Source organism: Calonectris borealis, chromosome 9 (genome assembly GCF_964195595.1).
Source record: "Calonectris borealis chromosome 9, bCalBor7.hap1.2, whole genome shotgun sequence".
NCBI classification, from domain to species: Eukaryota; Metazoa; Chordata; class Aves; order Procellariiformes; family Procellariidae; genus Calonectris; species Calonectris borealis.
Window position 1 is genome coordinate 15,245,769 of NC_134320.1, and position 17,073 is coordinate 15,262,841.

The following is a 17,073-nucleotide window of genomic DNA, read 5'->3' on the forward strand; positions in this document are numbered from 1 at the left end:
GATGGAGGAGACAGAAGAAAGTTCAGTGAAATCCCCTGGAAGTCCATGCTCATTGCTGCTGTGGTATCCTATGAGGAGTTAGGCTGCCGAAGGTTTTTTTTGAAGGGCCAGCTGCTGAGGCTGTGACAGTGTCCTACCTTTTTCTGCATGTTTCTCACAATGCTTTGGAAGAGAGCAATGGTACAGCTCCTTGGTGCACCCTTTAGCTTTCGTAAAGTGTTTCTGTTTTCCCTTTCAGATCACCATAGTTCTCTATGATGACACTGGTGAACCAGAGGTGGTCCTCTGCATGTCATGTTTGCTCTGGTTCAGCTTAACACAGCAAGGGGCCTCCTGGGGTCTCCCAAGCAAGCACCGTGAGTCTGGATACTCCAGATTGTTTCAGGTTCGTTCTTTCTTGACCAAAAACGAAGTCCCAAGTGTGTGTTCCAGACCTCATGGCACCTGTGGTTCTTGGTTGAGACCCAACATAAAACCTCCCCTAGCAGCAAAGGGAGAGTTTGGAAGACAAACAGTTCATTGCAGGTGAAGTGAATAAAGATCATCTCTAAAAGCCAAGACAAACCAGAATTCTCTTCTGAGTGGCAAGAGCTGCAGAGGAAGTGGTTCATTTCAGGCAGAGGCAAGAAGCAGCAAGTTGCTATGGAGATCCCTCATTGATAGTCCTGTGTTTATCTCTACAGTGAGCTACACAGAGGATGGGAATGTGTGCTTCTTCCTCTGGGCTTCAAAAGTCTTTACCACTGTCACGAGTGGCTGACGTCCTAGGTTTGCTGTTCTGATGTGGCTGAAGACCTCAAACAGTTGCGGAGCTGGCTGGGAGGCGTGCTGTACCAAATGCGAGCTGTGTAGTGTTACTGGGAACTATGCTTGACGGTCTGCTGGGCTGATGGGCAAGACCCAGCGTTTGGAGAAATGTTTGTAGGCAGCGGGGTGTGATTTCTCTTAGATAATGTGGACCATCAGGATATTTCCATGTGCCACTTTCCTCCCAAGTGGTGGCCCTGTAGGTGCTGTCTGGTTACTGAGCACTGGCAAAAAAAACGCGCAAGGGATGCCAGAGCGTTAGCAAAGCAGCTGTGCTCCTCTGCCTAGTGGGCCCAAGCTAATGGGTACTCCTGGTTCTGGCCAGATGATGCATGTGACTGACTTGTGGCGTGTTGGCACTCTCTGCTATGTAACCTGTTGCTTTGACACCTGGGATGGAATCGATAGGTATTAGGGGAAAGCTTATGATTTGAGAAGCACTTCTTGCATGTCTGGCTTTGAACCTGCAGCTGAGGAACTGCCCACTGCCAGAAATGTTATTGGGAAAAGGAGGCCAGTGATGGCAGTGCTTTCACACAGAGCCACGGCCCTGAAAACAGGACGGGAGATTACCCAGGGCAGCTCTCCTCTGCCCCAGGTCAGGGCCTTGCTTCTGCTTCCCTGGTGGTGCTTTCCCTGCTCCCAAAGGACCTTGTGTGGGGATATGGTGCCTCTCGGGTGGGCTGCCTCCCCCAGGGCTCCTTGTCTTCCTCGAGAAAAAAAATCCAAGAAAAACATCAGCACTATCAGTTGGAAAAAATTAAGTGTTAAACATGTCAAACGAAGAACAGGAAGCTGTGTAAAGATCTCTACAACAGCCACAACAGGTCAGAAAGGCCGCTGAGGTCCTGCCTTGCACAGAGAGATGCTGGCCCAGCCGCTCTGCCCGCCGCCAGGAGCAGGACGCCTTCGCAGGCTGGCTGCTTCTGCAGGAGCTCTGCTCATCCGCACCCAGCTCTGCAACAGTGCCACCCAGCGCACCCTGGCATAGAAGTCTTGCTTAGCATTTTAGAGACTTTAAGACCTAGGAAACCCAGGATGGGTTTATCTTTCTAGCTTGGAGACCCCCAAAAGCAATGGTGCTGTGTAAATAGCAACGGCAGCACCTGTCCTTCTGGCTGGGGTTTTGAAACATGAGTTTTCAGCTTCTTGTGCAACCAGAATGCTGAGAAACGTCTTAGAAACAAACCAAAACCAATACCAGCAGATTTCTCAGCCAGCAGCCTGAGCCCTGATTGGAGAGATGCTGCAAACAGCACGAGAATTTGTAAGAGAGCCAGCTCCACCGCCGGGGCCTGGCCTGGAGCCAGATAGAGTTAATTCATTCTCAGCAGTGCTGGAAGGACCACAGGGATGCTACTGATACAGCCGTATCGTCTTCTCCCCTGGCACTCGTTCAGGGAGGGAGCAGACCTGTGTCTTCACCTCAAAACAGTGATGTGAAATAATACTTTTGCCCTGACAGAAGCTTATCAAGAGGCACAAAGCGGCCGTGCACACAGGTCTCCTGCAGCATGCAGTGCCTTCTCTTGTGGTGTCTTGATAGTGAAGCAGGAGGTAGGGAGAGGCCTGCGCTGACCTGGTGAACTGCGCTGTGAGCACATCTCCTGCTCCCGGCACGCGGGCAGCAGGGCTGGCCGGTGGCATCGGCTCGCTGGTGCAGAAGGCAGCTCTGGGCACAGCGCTTGGCTGAGTCAGTGTTCAGGTGCAGGTATCACGCGCATGGTGCAGGGAACATGCAGTAATTCACTTCCCTCAGGGTGTGAATTAATTTGTTTCCCTGAGGGTGGTTTGCCTCAGAGCACTTTTTGCCAACAGAGCAGTAATGGAGTGGGTCTCTGCCCACCCCCTTGCCTGTGGGTGTGCAGTATCGCTTTTCTCTGGTCCCATAGGTGTGGTCAGGGAGGCATTTTTCTGTTTTTTTCTGACAAAGCACATCATTATCAGGTTATCCTTAATGAAGAAACCCCCGCCACCAGGCAGCTTCAAGCCCCGAGGAATCGATATGGAGAAAGAGTCTGAAGTTTTCTGGCTTTTTGGAAAAATATTTCTATTTTTAAGAGTGAGGGTTTCTAAGATTCGATGGTACTGCTATGCCATTGCCAGCTTTGCAGTTTCGTAGCCCTTGCATCATGATAATTGGCCTCCATACCATGAGTTTTATGGGTTTGCTTTGAAGAGCACATGGTGACATTTGGTCTGCCCACCAGTTCCTCACTCTTTTCTTCCCCTGTGCCTGCCTGTTCCTAGCCAGCACGGCACAAGGTTGTCCACCCCCTGAGCATGGCCCCTTGTATGAAAGCTCTTTCTCGTGCAGGACCTGGCAGATGATGTGAAGAGCAGTGACGTTTCCCAGTCTTTGCCAGCTCCAGTATACAGCTGGAACAGCTCTGGTCACCTGAAAGTCTAGCAGGTCTTCCTTCACTGTGTTTGCCAAGACATCAATAAAAGTAAAACCAGGTAAAATGAAAGAAAGAATTTCTGCTTTGATTGTAGAGAGAGCATTCAGTGGCATAACCAGCTAAGAGCTAGTCTGTTTTAATGGTATAATGGAAAGACTTCTGCCTAGGACTGAGATCCAGCACCTCTGAATCTCTGCCACTGGCTCGCTAAGTGTCCTGAACAAATCACTCTGCCTGCACCAAGGTCCCTTACCATCCCAGCCATCTTTGCCACCACCCTGCCCGTACTGGAAAGCGGAAAACCAAAAAGTATACATTGCAATGCAATGCAGAGCTGTTTGACTCGTTTTGTGGTTACAACTGATGCCAGAACAGGTGTTATCCCCCTTTCCATAGGCTGAACTACTTTTTGTGGCAGAATAAAAAATGTGGAGTCTCCAGCCTTCTGTGTGAAAGCTGCTACAAGTGGCTTATAAAGTTCTCTGAACTTTTATAACTTCAGGGAGGAAGGTGCCAGGGTTGAGGGCAGACATTAACAGTGTTGTGCTGCTTTTAAACGGGCACCAAGGTTAACCATCACCCTACAGGCACCTTGCCCAGGGACCTTAAACTGCAGCCCGGGGGAAAGCTCTACATTGTCTTTTACTGTGTAACTCCAGGGCCTCCCTGCCAGAATTGTCCTCCCAGGGGGGCTGGTGGTACCCGTTCCCTTGTGGGGTCAAGTGCTGTAGGAGAAGTCGTTTTCCTGGTGGGACTTTAACCAGGGTTACTATGACAATCAGTCAGCAGGCTGCCAGCACCGCACGTCCTTGCGTCTCCTTTCGGGTTTCTGCCTGCTCAGGGGTGTTGAAGCATTCGGACCACAGCAAAGCACCTTCCCATTCCAACTCTAATGAGATGCAACCGTTGCTCCAGGAAGCATGACTAATGAGGAGCTGGCGGGAATGCCCCCTGATAACGCCCCATGGCTCCACCACCTACTGCAGGGAGGGATGTGGCAGTCCCTGTGTCCCACCGGAGACATCCAGTGGGTGTCTGGAGTATGGCCGTATGGCTCCTCTTCCTATAGAAATCAGCGGATGAATGCTTGCACAGGTACTTACCCTGGCAGCCCTCCAGAGAAGAAGTTGGGGATCAAGTGCTCCAATACAGCCGAGGTGCACTTCGATAACGGGAAAGTGCCTGCAGAAAATCTGCCTGGGGACTCGGGAAAGGCTTTGAGGTGGCAATCGCCGTCTTTGAAGAGGATGAGGTAGTGCGGTGGCTTGGCTCTGTGGCACAAGGTGACTTAGAGGAGGTGCAGGATGGAGTCATTTGGTGCGTGCAGTGGTCTGTCCATCCCAACAAGGGACTCCAGCACTGAGTTTTCTCGGGGCCAGCACTGGTGTGGGGATGGTGCTGGTGCTTTGACCGGGAGCTGCTGCCGCACCACGTGCACACGCAGGGAGCACCTCTCCTCCCCGTCTTCCTCACATACTCAGCCCCCACACTAAATCCCAACCTCATCCCCTCCCTGCAGATGCTCTTTTGCTGCGCACCTTTATCGACAAGTGAGTCCCTAAGGCTCCATATCCCCAAGAGCACACCTGGGCCTTCTTTTTGCACCACTGGCACTTTTCCACCCCCGAGCCATTCATGAGCTGCCTGGTTCCGTCAAGCTTTGGGGACACCCATAGTGGGTGGCCCCTGCCCACCTGCAGCACTAGCAGGAGCAGGAAGCCCCCAGCTCGCTGGGGGCAGGCATGGCACTTGGCACAGCCGGGCCCGGCTCGGGTTCAGGCAGGCACGGGCCAGGAGCCGGCTTCCAGCTCTGTCTGCGCACGGGCACTTACAGACTCAAAATCAGTCCCAGGTTGATCCATCCCATCCTACGCTCCTGTACATCTGTCCTGGTGTGAGAAGCTTTTGCTCTATTCCATGGGTAACAACCATTTTGCAAGAATAATTATGTCTGGGAATGCAAGGAATGACATCTGTTGTCATAAAAATTCAAGATAATTGGATAACGCATCCGTTGCCTCACCCCAGGTCTCTTTACACTGAAATACATGCCTGGCTAGGATCCCTGGGGTGCAGCACAGATAAAAGCACTCTTAACACTGTCTAAACTAATCATTCCTAAAATCTCCCAACTTGTTTGAATGAAACTCACTATGAATGGTATCTCTGTGCCGTTTCAGACTGTAACTGTGTATTGAATCAAAGTCAGAGCATTGACCACTGAATTTATATTATTTATTTTCTGTATAATGTAAACTCCAGTCTAGCAAACACTTAGGCCTGTGTTTCAATGCAAGGCATGTGTGCTCGGGCTCGGTGGCCTCAGTGCAGCCATTCATGGCCAAAGCCAAACACATATGCCAGTGTCTTCGCGTTCTGCAGCCTGTGCGGAGGGATGCGACTTGCTCTTTCAGAAAGGGGATTCTTAAAATTCTCTGCTGACCTGTGGTGTGTGATTCGGGGGCTCAGAGATGGGGGACGGAAACGCTGTGCTGGCCGGTGGAGAAGTCCATCAGGGCCAAAGTGCTACCCTCGGATCTTCCTGGTGCATATATAAAACATATATAGAACAGCCTTGAGGCTTAGGAACGGGAGATATCTGAGGGTCTGAGGCCACTCCCAAACTCTGCGCATGATTCCTGTGCTCCTGGGAGCTGATGTGAGTTGCTGACTTGAAGCCGGCTCCAAAGCCCGCCTGCAGCAGGAGAGCCCGCGTCCCTGCTGAAGGGCTCCGCGCTCGGCTGGCAGGACGGCATAATCTGCAGGAGATTTCCTAATTGCATTTCTTGCGATAGAGTCTGTTCTTTCTTTCCGTGAGCAGAGCTGCGGTTACCCACACATTATAAATCTATGCCGTGAGGAAGATGTCGGTTGTGTATAGGTCATAGAAAATATAATTGTATAACTGCATTAATGCATTCCTGAGCTAAGGTGCTGAAATATGGTTTAGCTGCAGAAAATAGGCCTGTGGGCTTTAAATAGCCTTACTTGGGCATCTCTTGGATAGAGCTGGCGATGCCATGAACAGATCACTGTGCCTCCTCCGGGAGAACAGAAAGTCCCTTTGCAGAAGGCGCTGTCTAAGTATGTTTAATGACATTTTTTAAAGCGTTTAAAATATGTTTTAGTATGCTGGGAGCTGCTTAAGGAGTCCAGAAAAAAGCATCATGAATTCATGGGGGAATCCTCCGAGAAGCGGGATGCAGAGCACAGCAGCAAGCACGGGGGTGCCTGTTTGGGCTCGGCTCGGCGGGGTGCAGACGCGCCCGTGCGAGGGGGGAGCAGCACCCTGAGCCGAGCGGCGGCAGCCAGGGCCCCACAGCGCCCGCGGCACTTAAATCCGAGCAGGCGTTCACAGACAGGGGCCCACAGGACTCTGGTATCAGACCGTGGGATCTGCTCCCGCATCCACTGGAGAAGTCCTACTCTGCCCCCTTCTGCTGTGCGCTTCCTCGCTCCTCTCAGTGAGAACGAAATCTGGCTGAACGCCTGCCCTGCCCGGTACCGAGCGTGTGCTGAGATAACCCGGCAGCAAAATGCAACAATAAAATTTTTTTTACCTTATTTAGCAGCATAAGGCTGACCTGGTGCAGGGCATTCCTGGAACATAGTGAAAAGCCAGGATTAACTGCACTGCTTGAACTCTGGTTTTTATGGGGAGCACATCTGCAGGGGTGAGATGCCACCGGGCCAAAGCTTTATCACCAGTGAACTCTGCAATGTAGTTGTTTGCAGAGACTTGCCTGCTGTCTCTTTTATACCTCCCTATCCTTGTTTTTCTTCTCTCTGTTTTGTTTTTTTTCTACTTTCAGAAGGGTAGGGATCCCTCTGGCTCCTCTCTCCAGGGACTTGGACCTCGGCAGCAGTGCCAAGCAGGCCGGGGAGCCTTCCTCAGAGCCCAGCCAGAACCACTGCTGGTCCTGCACAACAGGGTTTGTCCCTTAAATAATAGTATCTTTTTTAGTTTTTCAACTTCTTAAATCTCTCTCTTTGGTTTCTCGTGTTTTGAATACATAATTGGATAATTTCCAGGGTGGAGAGCTACTCACTAATTGTATATACATGAATCACAACATCTTCCGTGCACTTGTCTTGGACCGAGTTCCCATATCCCAGAGGCCAGTTCACGCTTCCAGAGTCTGTTTACTTCCTTTGGTGTCATAACTGTAATTTGAGATTTTACACCATTTTGCATAAACAGATTTTAAAGCACTTTCTGCCACTCCTAGAAGCAGAAGAAAATTCCCGCCTGCCTTCCCTTTCTCTGCCTTGTCTCCTCCAAGCTCATTTTTGTTTCTATATACATGTCGCAACTCGTCTGGCCAACCCAAAGACCCATTTCCTTAGAGGAGGGAGAAAAACAACAAAAATGAACTTGCAGGAAAAAAGACAAAGAAGGGGGGGGAAGGCACCTCCTGAGTCGGGAAGAGCTGTCCATGCAAACAATGTCGTCTCCGTGGTGGGAGTCTCAGGATTTCCAGGATATCCTGGGTCCCAGGATATGGTGCCTCGACACTGCAGGTTCTGCAGACAGGCTCCAGCACCGGGGCTCCAAAGGCAGATCCGTTCATGCAGAATGGTGCAAAATGGCCATGCCCGTGGCAGCTCTCCAGCCCCCCTGCGTTTGGGTTGCTCAGACACCATCTGGAGATGAAAGCTTCCTCATGGGGACAGGCAGGGAGCCCTGGGCTAGTGGCTCCCAGGGCTAGAGCTGGTGGTGTCCCACAAGCAAAGGGTATGCCCAGAGCTCCTGGTACCTGCAGTGCCTCCGCTGGAGGCTTCTCCTGCTGGTAAGAGCTTGAGCAGCTTCTTGGCTGTCCTAAGTAACGTCAAGGATCTCATCACAGGGTTGAGAGGACAACGTCACTCCGGCTGCTCTCCCATCCCATGGCAGGTGGGGCTTCTCTGCAGCTGCTGAAATCCCAGCAGGGGACACAGCGTGACAAGACAGCCTTTCCCTGGGGAGCCAGGTCCCCACCAGGCCTGGCCAGCTAAAACTTCTCTGTTACATAGGTGCCAGGAGCTGATTTCAGGGTGGCCTGGGGTGCGCAATGGCACAATCTCACTTCTGCACTAAGCCAGGCTGGCTGCAGGTAGAACTTCATGGGTGGTGTGGCACTGCCCTGTCCCAGCCCTCAGCTGGCTGGATTTCATCTGCAGCTCCAGCTTATTCTAAGAAGGGGGTTTTCTTTGCTGGCAGCGCTCAGTGCCGTTGCCTCCTCTCCCTAGGGCCAGCCGAGCCTTGTCTCTGAATGGACAACTGAGCAACACGAGAAAATCCCGGCCCACGTAGCCCACCATATGTGCCCCGAACGCAGTGCTGCCTTACGCCATGCACAGCGGGCGCCCAGCGCTGCCTCACCCCACGCACACCCGGTACGTGCCGCGCACGCAGGGCTGCCTCGCTGCCCACCCCTGGACATGCCGTGTGGCTCGTGCCACCTCACCCCGTGCTTTGCATCCACTGCTGCCTCCCCGTGTGCGCACGCTGCCCACACGCCCCATCTGCACCCGCAGGCGCCTCGCAGGCAGCGCTGCCTTGTCCTCCAACCCCTGCAGCACTTCACCCTCCATGTGCTGTGCACGCACCCCGAACACCTGCCTTGCAGCTGCCTCATCACCCAGGAATGTGGGGGAGGCTTCATTCTTCCATGAAGCGTTCAGAGCGTGTCTGGTGCCCCCCCCTTTGCCCTGGTTTCCCCCCAGCTCTCCTCCTTCCTGTCCTCCCACCCCTGCTCCAGCTTCCTGTCCTTTGATGTGCCTCCCCTCCTCTGCTCCAGGGTACGAACTGCTTACCAGGTGGAGATGACTTCTCCCCACCCCACAATTAGGTGCAATTATAAGGTTATGCTTTTCCCCGAACCCTTGCCCTGGCGTGCATTGGAGGTGGTCGGCCTCACGAGCGGAGTCGTGCTCCGGGCTAACGACAGGCGGGACATGGAGCAGGGCCCTGGTCTGTGCAGGCGAGCGGTGCCGGTGGGTGCTGGAGGGGGATGACAGGAGGGTCCTGGCAGTGCTGGGGATGGGGTGGCCGCTGAACACATCCTGGCCTGGTGACCCTGAGCAGGGACTCAGCTGCAGGAGCCTGAGCCTGCTCCATTCCAACGCAGGAGCAGCAGATACCTGGGTGCTTCCCACTGTGGTCAGGCAGAGCCCAGAAATGTGCTCCTGGGGAAGGCGCAGCCAGCGCTTGCGTGGAGACGGGTCCCAGCACCGAGCTTGGCTGTCAGCTCTCCTCAACTGTGCTTCAAGGCGTGCGGTGCCTCGGCACCCATGGGATGCCCCTTGGCTGGCAGTAGCCAGCGGAGGAGTGGGGCTCCACACACTGCAGCCCCTGGGCTTCTGAAGGTGCTGCCTTTGGCTGGAGGTGGGACCCCTGTGTCCCCTACCAAGACATAGGTTTGCTTCCACTGCTGTTGATGCTGGCTGCGAGGGAGCTGATGGCTACAGCAAAGCCCACAAACAAAGCCCACCGCACATGTCATCTTCTGGGGCTCAAGGAGTGTCAGCTCTTGGTGGCTCCTGGCTCCTCATTGCCTCCTGACCACGTCCCAGGTGAATGCACACTCCTACAGCAGGTTTCATGGAGCATGGCTGGGTGAACGCCTCGCTGCCCCAGTGTGACTTTGGTGCTAGGAGCCAAAAGTGCAGTGCCCAGCCACCTGGGCACGTCTCTGGCAGGGCCAGCACTGCAGGGCAGCCTTTGGGTGCTGGGCAGCGCCTGGAGGCCAGAGCGAGCACGAGCCCCTCCTGCTGCAGCAGGGAGAAAGGCTTCCCCAGAACCGCTCCATCCAAGGGCAAAACGCTGCCACCACAGCCAGGAGTCCTCACTCCATCCCAGAGGAGGGTGCTCCAGGTGCTGGTGTGGATACACACACAGACACACCTGCACATGCTTGTCCTCACACACACAGGGCAAATGCTCTGCTGTGGCCAAGGCTGGCCGTTCCGCAGGTTGCTCTGGTTGCTCTGCAGGATGCAGGCAGCCAAGCTCAGGAGAAAAACTGAGCTTGCTGGTCTGCTGTGAGGGGACAGATCTCGCCTCTGCAGTGCACTACGGCATAGCAGAGCTCATACCGTTCAGGTCAGGGTGTCTGTCCAGGGTTTTTCTGATTTCTAACCTCTTTATAACACAAGAGGTGCAGATGAACGTGGGGCTTGCAGAGGGTCTGCAGGACACCTCTGACTTTATGTGCAGCCAGAGCAGGACATCAGGGACACGCACATGGTGGCTGCCAAACCGCTGAGGGAGCTGTGTGCAGGCAGGGAGAGCCCCTGTGTGCTCTCCTGCCCCATGCCAAGTGCTGCTGGCAGGGCTGTGGAGCGGGTGCTCCCCCGAGCTTTTCACCCCTGGCCGGCGCTGCTGGGTCTGCGTTGGATGAGCCGTGCTCAGCCGCGATGGCCACCGAGGTCCTGGGAGCACCTCGGCTGTGGCCGTGTTTCAGGGCACACCTCAGCAGCACGGCCCCGGTAAGGGACAGGACTGAGCTATTTGTGGCTCTTGGGGTGGCATTTGGGCAGCCAGGGGCTCAAGAGCGTGTGTGTGCATGTGTAAGGCATGCGGTGCAGCGTGTAAAAACACATCTAGAGAGAAAGTCTCAACAGAGATTAGATTAAAAGAAAATGTAATTAAACACAGAGAGCATCCTGTCTGTTACTCAACTCTCCTTGCATAACTCTCCGGACCGGCTGCCTTCACAGATGGCTGCTCTGCTGTCAAAGTCATTTGCTGGGCACCTGTTGGAAAAACTGCCAGGTCAGCACAGAACTAATTGCAGCGGCATCTTTCCTTTTAGTGGGATTTAAGAGTCTAGAGGAAAAATTGCTGAGAGGTCTTGCAGCTCCCCAGACAAGCCTGCGACGCCTCCCGCTACTTAATCCTCCCGATGTGCTCCTGCGAGTGACTGTGATGGGGACGAGGACATTGAAGTGGCCCCGAGGGTCTCCAGGGCTCAAGTGGTCCCTGGCAGAGGGGGTTGCCCATCCCCCCGGGAGCATGGTGATGGCTGCTGCTGGGCGAGAGGGAGCAGGACAGGAGCCGCTGCTGTCCCCAGCCCCTCTCAAAGGCTGCGGCACTTCTTCCCTTCCCCTGCCGTTTGCACCCAGGTCTGAGGCTCTCGTGGGCGGCCGAACGGCAGAGAGCTCCGCAGCTGCAGGGCGATACCCAGGCATGTGGGGTGCCTTTGTTTGCCTGGGTGAGCAGCCAAGTTGCAGCCCATCTCCAGCTTCGTACCAGCTGCAGATCTAAGGCAGCTGACTGGCCTGCCAAAAAACCAAAACACGTCGAGGACCAGGGAGTGGCTTGTGCTAGCGCTGAATAATGATGATCCCAGCATGCTTATAAAACGACGAGGCAGAGAGCTCACCACAGAGCTGTCCCTTGCAGCCCTAGTCCTCCGCAGAGCATCACTCCGCCTTGTCAGCCAAGGTACGTTTCTGAATTAAGAGATTCAAAATGGGAACTGCGTTTGTGTCTGCAGTGGGGCCCATGTCCTGCGGCTGGAGACAGACTGGGCTTTTCTTTTAAACTCGGGGAAAATGCCACCGCTGCTCCTGCAGAGGAGTTTCTGGCCAGGGAAGCAGAGCAGCCCTGTGCTGCAGGGTCTGTAGGTGCCAACCTGCCCCAAGCAGAGCCCAAAGCACGTGGGCAGCACCCTGGCTCCGAGGGCTGCTTGGGGGTGAGCAGCACAGCTCCTGCCTCTGCTCCGCAGGAAAACGTGTCCTTTCCCTCCTCGCAGCATGCTTTTGGGGGTCGGTTCATGTTTTATTTGGTGCTGATTTGAGTCTCGACCAACTTCCCCACCCTGCAGTGCTGTGAACACCCTGGCACACGAAGACCCCCCCGGGAGGCAGCTGCACTGTCCCCCCCACCACCTTGCAGGGCCAGGCAGCCCTGGCACACGTGGGGATGTTCCTCTCGCCATGCAGCTCCTGCATGTGTACACCGCTCGCTTCCACGTCCCAGGGCCCCAGCTCTGCCGCAGCTCTGGAGCGTGTTCCTTGTGCTCCAGCATTTTATAGCAAACATCTCTGCATTTCCCCCTGTCTCAGCTTTGGACAGATGACGATGCTCCTGCGTGTCCTTGGGTGTTTATCACCTCTGCATCTTGCTAGGTGTCAGGCGTGGGTGATGGGCACAAGTACTCTCACCAGGCATTGCCTTGCTTCCTGCAGAGCTGCTGGGCACAGGCTTGAGGCCATTTGGGCTGGGGACTTACTTGGCACAGTGACTTTGTGCTCTTCACATGATCCTTTTCTCCTTGCTGTGCCCCCGAGGTGCCCTGCTGCAGACATCCTGTCCTTCTTGCCGTATTTTGCACAAAGTTCTTCTCCAGAGAGGCCCCAGCCCCGCTATTTTCCTCCTCCCCAGGTCCATTTCCCGCCCGCATCCCGGCGCAGCCATGCTGAGCACGGCAGTGCGGCTCTCGGTCCTGCTCGGCCTCCTCAGCTTTGGGAAAGGCCAGATGTTTCACATGGGACCATGCCCAGATCCACCAGTCCAAGAAGACTTCGATATCAACAAGGTGTGAAGAGCTTCCTAAAAATCTCACGGCGGGTAGCGAGTTAGGCTGAGGGGGCATGGGAGCAACGGCAAACTGCCGGGGTGCAGGGGGGGGGTTGGCGGGTCCGGTCTCGACGCCTTGTGCCAGAGCTGCCAGCGTGGGTCTGCGGCCCCGCTAAACCCCCCGCAGCCCCCCGTGCCACAGAGGTGGATGCTCGAACAAACCGGGCAGGCGAAACTGTGTCGGCAAACGAGCTGGGCTGCTCTGCCTCAGCCCTCCTATGCTAAAAGCACTCTCCGGACTTTCTTTTATCAGTATTTGGGGAAATGGTACGAGATAGAGAAGCTGCCCTCAAGTTTCGAGAAAGGAAGCTGCATCCAGGCAAATTACTCGCTGAAGGAGAATGGGAAGTTCAAGGTGATCAACAAGGAGCTGCTGTAAGTGTTTGCGTTCGGGCTGTGTCCTCACCGCAGCTGTGGCACTCCTGTCATCTATCTTGCTGTCCCGGGTGGTCATTTTTCTCCAAATTGCCTGTTTCTGAGTCTGGGGGTGCTGGGGGAGGCACCCTGTGATTGCAGTAACTCTGCCAGGATAACGGGCTTTGCTGCGGTTACGGCAGAGATGTGGGTCTCTGGTCTCTGCCTGCGCTTCCCTGGGGCTCAAGCAGGTCTCTCTCTCTAAGGTGAGTAGTGAGAAAATAGATCAAATGCACACAGTGACTCCAGTGTGAAATAGCCTGGGTCTCCCCCCTGACTGGTTTGTGATCCCCAGTGTTGGCTGGGAAGCTGGGTGCCCCGGGGTCCCGTCCCAGGGGGGTTACAGGGCTGGTTACGGGACGGCAGCCACCACCTTGTGCCCCCGTGTGCTGAGAGGTGCCTGTGCCCTGTGCTCCTCTCTGCTCTGGAGCAAAGGGACCCAATGAAAAGGGGCAGGGAAGGTGAAGCACATGGATCATTTTTACTTAAGCAAATATTTGTCAGCCTTTTTCTGGAGCATTTACCTTGCACTGGTAGTAACTGCTGTGTAAGGGGATCAGCAATTGCTGCCCATTTAAATCAGTGAGCAAAGTGAATGCACCGATTGTTCTCTTTATTATACTTGATAGTTTGCAGCTATCCCGAGCTCTCCTGCCTTTTGCACGGACAGATGCAGATACTAATTTATCTGTTTCCATCACCAGCCCCGGCTGCCATCGGGTGCTGCTGAATGAATGAGAGGGAGCGAGCAGTGAATGCAGCGCTGTCCCCTGCGCTCCTGGCGTGGCATGGGGACTTTGTTCTGGCTCACAATAACAACAAGGCAGCAACACATCCCTTGTGTCCGGCAGAGAGCAGCGTCCATGCTGCTCGCTGACCACACAGCTCTGTCTTTGCAAGTCCACTGCTAGGGCAGCGCCTGGCAAACAGCTGACCATTTATTTGCGCCTGCATTAATCTGCAGGGGATTAATCTGACCGTTGGTGTCACCACTTCAGCAGCTCAGTCAGGAGATATTTTGGGTCAGGCGTGCACTGTGTGCAGCTCCAGCATCAGCCCCTTGGCCTCTGCTGCTGGCAGCATTAGCTTCCGCCTCCTTGGGTGTTCCTGTTTCACAGGGAAGCGTGAAACTTTCCTGCCCCACGGGCAGCATCCAGGTCTTGAGGCATCCAGGGAAAAATGCAATTATAAGATGGGCAGCCCGAGTCGTAGGGCTTGCTGACAGCAGGGCAAGTGCTCTGAACCAGCAGTGAAACAAACCCTGGCTCACCAAGCAGGGACAGGTAATTTGTGTGCGGAGGAATGTGCCATGACCTGGAAAAAATGCAGGTGATGACACAGACATGACTACATGCCTTCCACAACGAGCAGGAGCTGAGCTGCTCCCTGCCACATCTGAGATCAGTGCTGGGATCATCCCGTCCCGTGTGGAGGGGTATTCCTCTCCCTCTTCTCTGTCACTGTCCCCGTGGCACTGAAGTGCACCCCGCTGGCAGGGGCACGTGGAGAGCGGCACCTGGGGTGGTTTAACTGGGGACAGCATTTGCCCCGCTGTGCCTGGCCCAGGACCTGGTGTGCCCTGGGTGCTGCTGAAAGCATCCCCAGGGCTGAGCCGTCCCTCCGGGGATGCTGCGGTTAGCCGGTACGTGTTTCAGCCACCTCTGGGCAGGTGGATGCGTCAGGAGGGATGGTTCAGTGGAAGCAAAAAAAAAAGCGATTTCAAACTCAACTGATTTTATTTCTCGCCTTGTCGTTCTCCCCTTAGTTCCAATGGCAAAGTCAACGAAGTCGAAGGAGAAATCATGCACATGGATGTAAAGGAGCCGGCCAAGCTGGGTGTCCGCTTTAACTGGTGTAAGTGTGTGGCTGGGAGGCTGGCAGCCTCCGCCGGCTCCCCGGTGCCCGCTGGCCTCAGCAACGCTGTGGTGCAGGCATTGCGGGAGGGCAGCGCCTGCACGAAGCAGGCACAGCTGCCATGTCATCAGGGGTGCAAAATTAGCAAAGCAAGAGGCAAAGCTCCTCTGGTGACTTCAGCACAGCACGACGGGGCAATGGCAAAGGGTTAGGACAGACGTTGTGACCAGCAGGCAGTGGTTTGGTGATATTTATACATCATTTACACCCTGCAGTGGTGGAGCACTCTTCACCAGCTGATCTCAAAGCGAGAAAGATGAGCAGCATTACTGTCCCTCCAGGTTATTTCACAGATGGGGACAGGGAGGGTGGGAGGTGGGGGAGGTAGCCCCACAACCACTGCAAGGGCCAGGAACAGGCTTGTTTTTCTGAACACGGCGGTATAGCTACTAGCCCACCCTGCCTCTGCTTCCAAGTGTCTTTTAATAATCATTAATAATATGTTTTTGTTTGCTTTTTCTTTCCTTGTCAATGTAACACATGACGGGTGCCTGCTGAGATGCAGTGCATTTTATTCACGTTGCATAGCACTTTACTCTGTCTGCAGCAACACTTTGGAAAGTGAGCAGAAGTCTCCCCTTGGCTCCCTTTTTATTCTGCTCCCTCACACCTTTTCCTGGGCTGTTTCACCGCACTCACACAGACCGGTTATTTGGAGCAACGGGTGGAGCAGGGGTACTTGTGAAGGAGATGATACAATTACTGTTCATGAGCACAGCCAGACTTAATTATGCGCTGCTAAGGCATCATCCGCAGCCATTTCACCCGCAGCGTGCGCAACGCCAACCGTCCTCACGGGACGCGATCCCCAGAGGACAGCGCCTGGCACTCCTAAGTGGAGCAGAAATAAATCCTGCGGCACTTATGCCTGCATGATGGTTTGAAGCTGGAGAGGCTGTCCCTCATCAGAGCAGATGCTTTGGGTGTAGCAGCCTGATGGAGAACAGAATTTGGCCCAGGTGGCTGGTGCTGGTAGGATGGGCTGAGCAGAGCCATACCAATTCCCACCACCCGGGCTCCGGCTGGCTCCGTGGGACAGGGCACCCAGGGCAGCAGGCGGTGGGGAGGGAGGTGGTGGTTTGTGCTCCTCAGATCACCAGCGTCAGCTCCCAGCCCTACAGCTCCTTCGCGCCAGCAAGCACCCCCACACGGGTACGAGCTGGGCTGGCTTTTGGTGGCCCAGCTGAGCTGTACAGGTCATAGTGTTAACTTTCCAGCAAGTCCTTTCTAGTCAGGGCTTTGTGGCTTTCTTGAGTCCCTCTGGGCAGAACAAGGAGTCCTGATAAGCTTTTATAAATTATAGCTCCTTGTACTGACCACAGTTATGCGGCTCAGGAGCAGCAAAAGTGGGAACAGCACCAGGAGCCATGGCTGTGGTGCTGCAGAGCAGCCCAGAGTCAGCTACCCATGGTGTTCACGGTGCCCTTCTTTCTCCTAGTCATGCCTTCTGCCCCTTACTGGGTCATCTCTACCGACTATGAAAACTACTCACTGGTTTACTCCTGCACCAACATCCTCTGGCTCTTCCACATTGACTATGCCTGGATTATATCAAGAGCTCCCGAGATGCACCCAGAAACCGTGGAGCACCTGAAGAGTGTTCTCCAGTCCTACAAGATTGACACCGAGAAAATGATGCCCACGGATCAACTTAACTGCCCTCCTGAGATGTAACTCCCAGCACGCAGTGACAGCGCCAGACCAGTGATGAACTTCGTTGCTTTCTTTATTATCCATTAGAATTTCTCTATGTAACAGAGAAATGTAACAATCCTTTTGCTAACGGTAGTTTGCCAGCCCTGAGTTACTCCTTGCTGTCATTCCCTCTATCGCTCTCCCTGCTTTTTCGTCTCGCTCTGACTTTTGCAGAGTAACTCACTGATTCAAAGCTAATGGGTGAAGAAAAGAAACCCTGAAGTGCAGACGTGAAGCTCTGCTGTTGCTGTGAGTCCTCCAGTATGTGGATGGGAA

General features: G+C 54.4%; 1 protein-coding gene across 4 annotated transcripts; it reads left to right on the plus strand.

Moving 5' to 3' along the window:
* The first annotated feature begins 303 nt into the window (after positions 1–303).
* APOD (apolipoprotein D) lies at positions 304–16,890 on the plus strand. Of its 4 annotated transcripts, none has more exons than XM_075158380.1 (5): positions 304–385; positions 12,580–12,733; positions 13,028–13,149; positions 14,954–15,042; positions 16,541–16,890. In XM_075158380.1, the coding sequence occupies exons 2-5, from the start codon at positions 12,611–12,613 to the stop codon at positions 16,774–16,776; spliced, it is 570 nt and encodes a 189-aa protein (XP_075014481.1). In that variant the 5' UTR covers positions 304–385; positions 12,580–12,610; the 3' UTR covers positions 16,777–16,890. The 4 variants fall into 4 exon arrangements, with proteins under 4 accessions (XP_075014481.1, XP_075014478.1, XP_075014479.1 ...); XM_075158377.1 differs by lacking the exon at positions 304–385 and adding an exon at positions 3,181–3,267; XM_075158378.1 differs by lacking the exon at positions 304–385 and adding an exon at positions 7,102–7,141.
* Positions 16,891–17,073: the final 183 nt, after the last annotated feature.

What these genes read in the sequence shown, in the direction of transcription:
- APOD (XM_075158380.1), top strand. Translation starts at nt 12,611, where the DNA reads ATGCTGAGCACGGCAGTGCGGCTCTCGGTCCTGCTCGGCCTCCTCAGC. An exon ending in AAGACTTCGATATCAACAAG is followed by an intron (nt 12,734 to 13,027) that starts GTGTGAAGAGCT and finishes TTCTTTTATCAG; the next exon opens with TATTTGGGGAAATGGTACGA. An exon ending in GTGATCAACAAGGAGCTGCT is followed by an intron (nt 13,150 to 14,953) that starts GTAAGTGTTTGC and finishes TTCTCCCCTTAG; the next exon opens with TTCCAATGGCAAAGTCAACG.